The sequence below is a fragment of the Miscanthus floridulus genome, chromosome 2 (genome assembly GCF_019320115.1).
Source record: "Miscanthus floridulus cultivar M001 chromosome 2, ASM1932011v1, whole genome shotgun sequence".
Taxonomy (NCBI): Eukaryota; Viridiplantae; Streptophyta; class Magnoliopsida; order Poales; family Poaceae; genus Miscanthus; species Miscanthus floridulus.
The window spans coordinates 22,514,680-22,522,353 of record NC_089581.1 but is presented as its reverse complement, the minus strand read 5'-3'; the positions used below and the strand labels follow the sequence as shown (position 1 = coordinate 22,522,353).

The window sequence follows — 7,674 nt, the reverse complement described above, 5'->3', positions numbered from 1 at the left end:
GGACGCAGTTGGCATCTGCGACCACGAGAAGCTATCCCCACCCGGCCAGTCCGCGGGTGACACGAACACACCGATACGCTCTCTCCTCGACTTTGACTCCTCCTGCGCGGCGGTGATGCGAGACGCGAATCACTGTCCGCGGACCACGCACATGAGACGGCAGCGACGCAATGCAAGACGCGATTCACCGAGATACCAAGAAGCAAGTAGCATTTGTCAAAAAAAAGACGAAAGTAGCAAGCTTCTGCAGTTCTGCTCCGTGTGAGTATGATCTAGGTATGCAGACCAGGTCCACAAAAACCTGATGCCAGTGCCGGTGATTTAATCAGAATAGGTTTCTACGTCCTCTGCTGGCTTATTATGCTCTGGAATTGAACGTGATTATATATTTATATTGGTTGAGTTTGACTGATTGCAGGAGTGCCCTCACTATTATAGCTTTGAAGCATAATGCGTAATCGCTGATTCTTTGCTCGTGTTCAATTAAAATTAGGGTGCAACCATACAAAAATTGATTTAATTTCAAATTTAAGTTAATGTGAATTACCAGATTGGTGTTTTTTTTTTGGCTAATTCGTTCTCCAAATTTTAACAGTATCATGTCATCAAGAAAGTAAGCTTCCGGCAGTGAAAAAAGAAAAAAAAACACGAGTAAATGAGTTGACACAATCACAGAGAGGGTATATCCATAAGTTTTAAAGATAATTTATATGTATGAATTGTTTCATATGAATGTTGTTTTTGCATATGAAATTATGTGTTTATCATTGACATTGCATATGTATTTTTACGTAAAGTATTATCACTATCATGTACTTAAAGGGCCTGGATATTGGTTTCGCCCCGGGCCCCCAAAAACTCAGGGCCGGCCCTGCTGGCACGTCAAATAAAACGATTCCAAAGTACTAGTACTACCACGCGACGCGTCCGTGCAACAGCAGCGGTAGTGCCCGGCGGTGCTGTCGGCCGGGGAACATCGCGCTCTGGGCCGGCCTCGCCCGCCTACTAGTGCTAGGTCGCACTGCACGAGGCTTCGATGCGTAAGCTGGGCTGTGTTAGTTTCAGCAACAGATTTCGGCCCATTTTCTGGGACAAAACAGTTCCTCCTTCCTCATTGGGGACAGACAGTCGACAGAGAGAGAGAGAGAGAGGGGGATGCTGCGGGTCTCGGAGGACGGAGGACGGCGCCAGGCGTCCCGCGCCGCCGGGTACGGCGACCTCGGCCGCGCCCTCCTCGACTTGCAGGCCGCCGCAGACCAGGTCTTCGATACCGTCTCCAGGCGTGTATGTGCCACCATGAGATTCCTCCCCTTGTCGCTCGAACCCAGACCCCACCTTCCTCGCTCCGTGCGCTGAGGAAATTCTCGATTCTCCTAACATTTGATTGTGCTTGTGCTCGTCTCAGACCGCCGAGGAGCGCGACAAGCTGTCGGCCATTTCGATGCGAATCAAAGCGGCCAAGGTAAGCTATCTACTGAGGTTGCGTTGTGCTAGTGGCCTAGTCGTACTACTCCAGCTGCCGAGTTTACCCTGATCAGCGCAACGTCTTAAAACGCTCAGTGAGGAAGTGGCGATGTTTAAGTTAGTATGCTTTTTCAGTAGCTGCGAGTCCTGCTGACTTCCCTATGTAATCAAATGGATTCTGCTGCACATCTCACCCGCCCGCCCGACCGACCTGGCTGGATAACCCATTGAGAACTACAAAAGTAGGTCTATTATTTATTTATCTGTATCATATTATATCCCATTTCGATTTTTAGATCCTATTTGGTGTGATTTAGGCCTGTAGTCTTGTTCCTTTCTGTAGTTCGTTCATGTATTGGAAGTCTAGATACATCGGTAGCATGTCCTGTAATTGGGAGTGTTTCCCTTTTCATTCATCTTTTGAATTTACCTTCAAAAAAATCTTTTGAATTTGGTGTGAGCTTCAATTGGTTGACAGGTTGCACTATTTTTGCTTTCTTGAACATGTCTAGGCTAAGATCAAAGCATTATCTCAGTCAGAGGAGCCACTCACTATTGTTTCACCAGCCCGCCATCCTTCGAGTTCTACTAAACAAGAGGACTACAGACCACTCTTTCACGACAAACATGGTTTGCCTATAGCAACCATTGCTGTCAATGGAGGATTCAACAGAGTATGTATGGGTGTACCTACTTGCAGAGTCTATAGTCATTTGACTTTGGACTAAATGTGTTCAGCTTTTCTGACAGACATGCCCTTTGGCAGGAATATGGGCTAGAAGGCACCCTTGAGCTCTTCCAGTTTTTCTCTGAGGAGAACTGTGATTATCCTCCTTCTTCAAAAGTTAGTGGCCTAAAGCTTACATTGTCCTTTGATAGTTTTCTGGCTGGTCTTTTCATGCCATTTAACATATTTTGGCAACCTTTTTCTGTGCTTATACTGCTGGGCATAAACTATTTTTGTCACATCCAGCAGTTTAGTTCCATTGCAATCCTGGATATAACATATTGTGATTAAGCATGTATCTGCACTCATATGTGTTTTTTCTTAATTTTGACGGATTCTAACTATGGCTTTTGTTGCTCCCTCAGGCTACAGATAAGTTTCCCAAAACCAAAGATGGCACATATTTGGAGAATCTTTTACAGACAGCAAAGTAAGTCATTTGATTTGTGCATAACAATTGCTGACCATAATTTGTATTGATTTATTCACAACTAGATTCTCTACTTGATCAAGTATGTGGATTCTCTACTAGATTCTCTACTTGATCAAGTATGTTGATTTATTCACAACTAAATGCTACTTGTGCATTGTGTCAGCCGTCACCACCACAAACCTATGTATATTTTTCCTTCAGATCTACTTGATCAAGTATGTGGATAGCCTTTTAAGTTGTTGGGCATTGCCCTATTTGAGAAATTGAGAGGCAGATATGATAGAACTTTTTGCAGGAGTACTGCCTTGTTGATTTGAAGTGACAAATCTTGCATGTATAATGATCATGAATACAGTTTTCTGCTAGAGTGCTAGATGAAATAGTAAACAATATTGTTGACAGTGGTGCTCTAGTGCTCTCTGCTTTAATAGGAAGCACAAGAAAAATGCTACCCAAGCACCACATACATCATGTTGAAGTACCCAAAAATCTAAACATTTATGAATTCGTCTAGATATTCATATATTCTTTTTTTCATTTTCAACCTATAGGTTGTAATATAACTTTGTTGTGCTAACATTTTGATATTGTTCTAGGTAAGTACCTTTATAAATTAATTAGAAAGGATCCATTAATAAATATACTTGAATTTCAGCAATATTCTGGCAGACATAGGTTACATGTGTAAGTGTGTAAGCTCAATCAGAATATATGAAAGCAGGTGGAGTGCTGATTGTTGCTACCATTGGTTTTATTTGTCTTGGTAACAAGTATTTACATCTGTGGAATTAATCTAGAATACTGGAACTGGATCGAGATATTTGCTTTTCATGGATCCAGTGTTAGTTGAAAAAGGACTTGACGTTTTTCTATTTTATATCCATGGGCCATTGGCTCATACAGATGCCCATTTAGCATCTTAGTGAAGATCAAGGTCAGATTATGACATGCTAGATTTCACTTCCTCTGATTTGATGCTGGTTAATAAGGGATTGGAAGGGATATAATTAACTACCAATTTGACCACCTGCTCAAAATTGGCATTGATGATTCACATATTTTTTATGAAATAATTTATTCTTTTGGTTGTTCTTTGATATCAAGCATTTTCATTAATCTGAGATAGTACTTATGCTTGTACAATTATGCTGGCTAATTTATTTTCTTGATTGATAGTGATAGCCATCCGGCTCCGGGATACCATTTAGCATCTGACACCAAGAGTGACGAATTGCCACCTCCACCACCAAGTCTACTACCAAAACACCTTGTAAGAATTTCAGATTGAATACTCGTTTGCTAACTATATGGTAGTGAGGCTTCTGGATTATTGACCATAGTACTGAGACTAGAGCTACAAAAAAAGGGAAGCATAAAATGCGCTTGACTTAGAATAGTTCCCTAAGCATTGCCTGGTCCAAATTTGGCAGCAGAACTATTATTCTTAGATCCCTCATTCAGACTGAAGGCATTGCCCTTGTTTTTTATAGAATGTATAACTCTGCCTCCATAATATAAGTTGATATCTGCTTGTGCTTGGTTTGTGCTTTGCCAGAATTGGCTGGGTTTTCCAGTTTGTACCACAACATCAGATCGTAACATCTGACACGACCTCTAGCCAAACTAACTCTAATCCACCAGCAAGACTAGTCCAGATAAACAACTCTTTGTTCCAGAACTTAAAACAGTGTACAATATAGTTCAAGCTTAACAGAAGCAAAAGCAAACAACATCCTTATTGGACCAGAACAGTATTTGACTAAGACATATCCTCCTATTACAAAATCATCCAATCCCAGCAGGCAAGGACTCAATTTGTCAACATTGATAGCTTGTCTTCACCTGTTCTTCAATTCTTCATGTCATGCTCATGCATGAACGCTGGAATTCCGACTACCACTGCTTACTTGGAAGACAAATTGCAATGAGTTAGACAAAGCACCTAGCACAAGTACCCAATAAAAAAAAAAGGCAACATCTTTGTATTGTGATCCTTATTATAAAAAGCTTAATGAGCAATTGCTTTAGATTGGAAGGAAAAAATACTCCCACTTTAGAGTATTTCTAAGTAAGCCTCAATAAAATTTGGCTAATGGGCAGAGAAACATTATATGGTAAGCAGTTTCCATCATATTTTACAGAATTTGCAGCACTCAGTTCTGGGCCAATTTTCTTCAGCAATCGGTCAGCAGATTGGATCCAGTCCTTATGTAATTGCCACAGGAAAATCTAATTTTTCAGAGGAGGTTTAGAATACTCTATCATTTTCTCACCTCCAACCGCTGGGAAAGTTATATGTTTATCCAAGGAAGCAACAACAACAACAAAGCCTTTAATGTTTATCCAAGGAAGGTGTAGCGAAAATTCTATTTTCCTCCAAAGGCCATCTGACAGTATGTTCTTCATTCAACAGAGGCAACTCCCGCAAATTTACAAGTTCCTTCCATTTTTGAAGTTAATGGGGGATAAGGATCCCTTCTAAAAGATCAATTCTAACCCATTCAATTCAAAGGTTGAGCTTATAGAATGGTACCCTGAAAAGATACAAGTACCCTGATAAAAGAGAAAGTCAACACTGCCTACAATATAGTACATAACCCCCCCCCCCCCCCCCCCCCCCCCAACTAATAACTCTTGATTGATTGTAATCTTTCCAAATTTGAGAACTATTTCGAGTTGAGTTCCCCCTTTTTGTTTTCCTTGTTGATATAGGAAACAGTCCATTTTTCTATTAACTGTCTTACTTGCTTAAGTATTGCCTTAATACATTCTGCTACAATTTTGTAGAGGTCTCGAGAATCAGATGATGTTACAGTGGAACTAGATGTGAATCCAGCCAATACTTAAGTTTCCATTGTCAGAGGACTAAAGTTTACATTTTATTTTGGAAGGACCTATAATTGTAGTGCCCGTGATAACTTGACTCTTGAGTATACCATCTTTTGTAGTATTAGTTGTTTTCTTATGGTTTCTTTCAAAATTTAGTTGCAAAGAAAAGAAACCGTACATGATTCATTGTAGCACGTGGGTTTGCTGAAAGACATGCCTCTGACATATGCGCTGTTTGCTCTATCCTAAAGCACGAGATGTTACTCTTCTGCAACTTGTTGATTGCAATGCATAATTCTGTGACACACTGTCAGTTACCATTGCTAGCTACTTCCAGGTATTTTCTAGCATCCTGTTTGAATAAGAAACGCGCATTGTCCAGGAACCTGCATCAGGCATATGAGTGTACATTGCAGCAAAAATTGACAAGGACAGCACGTTCTGAGGCTGAGCTTGTTTTGGCTCGTAAACTGAAGATGGAAATGAAATGGAAGTACAGCCAGACTTCTTGTTGACTTGAGTTAGGATTTCTTGGAAGTTCCCTACGGCTGATTGTGGTCGTACGTAAACGTAAGCCATGACAGAGTATCTCAGCACAGGGGTGTGCTCGCTCTGCTGGAGAGTTTCCTGCTAGGAAAGAGAAAGGACTTCGACTCCACATCCAATGGAAATTGCAGTGCGATTTTCCTGCGCACTTCCTGCTGCGATCGCACATGTGTGTGTGGCCTGGGCGGCGAGCCGATAAACATAAATAGCAACATAGTGCTCGCTCCTTCAGAATCATCTGAGAGTTTGAGTGTCATAAGTTCTAGATCGGCTAGAGTGCGTGAGCAAATGGAGCTCTCTGTCTGCAAGGCGCTGCTGCTCACCACCCTCCTCGTCTCCTCGTCACGCCTTCTGCACTGGCCGATCGGATGCTCCGCGGGAAGCTCGGCAGGGTCCCCGGGACAACTGGCGCTTCCTCCCCCGGCGGACGCGGGAGACGGAGGAGAAGGCAAGCAGCCTGGCCAGGACCAGGAGCTCCCGTTTCTGGGCCGGGGCGTGCGCGCGTGCTTACCAGCAAGTGCGGTAGGGAGATTCCACCAAGCGATGCTGGTGGTATTGCTGGCTCGCGGCGGAGGCAGGATCGCGGTCGGGCGCTGGCGTTCGAGTCGCGGGCGCGTGTGACGGTGTTAGCAACTGCGCCGCGGGTCCTCGCTGGGCGTGGCTGAGAGCCTGAGACGGAGGCTTGTTTCTCAAACTCCGTCCCCTGCCCGAGCTGGCGGACCGTCGAAGCTTGCAAGATGCCGGCAGAGTGGCGTACCGCTGCCTGCTGCCAAAGTCGTAGACATATATGCAAATCTTTCTACTATCTCTGTCCCCAAAAGATGTAACTATGGGTTATGTGACAATTAAAGTAATTCACGTTTGACCAAATTTTTAATAAATAATATTCACATTTATAGCTACAAATCAAATTATTCTGAAAATACATGTAATATTTAATCTAATGGCATTTATTTCATATTATAAATAATTATATTTTTTATTTATAATTGGTTAAACTTGATATACTAAAACGTGACGCTGTTCCAGAATTGCATTCTTTTATGAACGGAGGGAGTATTGTGTGTAAGAACTTTAAACCAAAATTACATTGCCCAAAAATGAACTACTGGCCTTTGAACTTGGTTCATGGTGCCATCTATGACCAACAAAGTTCTAAAATGCACATTCATTCCTCTTAAATTTACTAGTCATGTGAGTTGAGGCTTAAATCACCAAAACTCGAGTTAATCCACCTATATGGCGCGCTAACTGAATGGTGACATGACACCAAAACATGGGGTCCATATGCTGATCTCATCTTAGGCATAGCGGCCCCCGTATTTTGATGTCATGTCATCGTGCAATTAGCCTGCCTTGCATGCGTATGAACTCAAGTCTTAGTGATTTAGACCTCACATGACATCACTAGTAAGTTTAGGGATCTACATGTGTTTGTAAGTTTTAAGTTGAATTGTGGAGCAGTTTTTTCTTTTATTTGTTGTTTAAATTTAATACTCCTCCTATTCCAAATTATAAGACGTTTTAGCTTTTTCTGAATACATTATTTTTACTATGCATCTAGACATAATGTATATCTCTTATAATTTAAAATGGAGGGAGTATTTATTTACCTTATGCATTCACATTATCACACATGCATAAATTTTAGATTTACTTTAGCATATTTGGCTAC

General features: G+C 41.8%; 1 protein-coding gene across 3 annotated transcripts; it reads left to right on the top strand.

The window, feature by feature from the left end:
* Nucleotides 1–1,101: 1,101 nt before the first annotated feature.
* On the top strand, nt 1,102–5,722 carry LOC136538186 (uncharacterized). Of its 3 annotated transcripts, XR_010779227.1 has the most exons (8): nt 1,102–1,284; nt 1,406–1,462; nt 1,977–2,138; nt 2,231–2,308; nt 2,557–2,621; nt 3,801–3,894; nt 4,766–5,017; nt 5,412–5,722. XR_010779227.1 is itself a non-coding variant. In XM_066530169.1 (7 exons), exons 1-7 carry the CDS (start codon nt 1,156–1,158, stop codon nt 4,550–4,552), a joined length of 711 nt encoding a protein of 236 aa, XP_066386266.1. In that variant the 5' UTR covers nt 1,102–1,155; the 3' UTR covers nt 4,553–4,735. The 3 variants fall into 3 exon arrangements, 2 of the variants coding, with proteins under 2 accessions (XP_066386266.1, XP_066386265.1); XM_066530169.1 differs by lacking the exons at nt 4,766–5,017; nt 5,412–5,722 and adding an exon at nt 4,427–4,735; XM_066530168.1 differs by lacking the exon at nt 4,766–5,017 and having other exon boundaries at nt 1,103–1,284.
* Nucleotides 5,723–7,674: the final 1,952 nt, after the last annotated feature.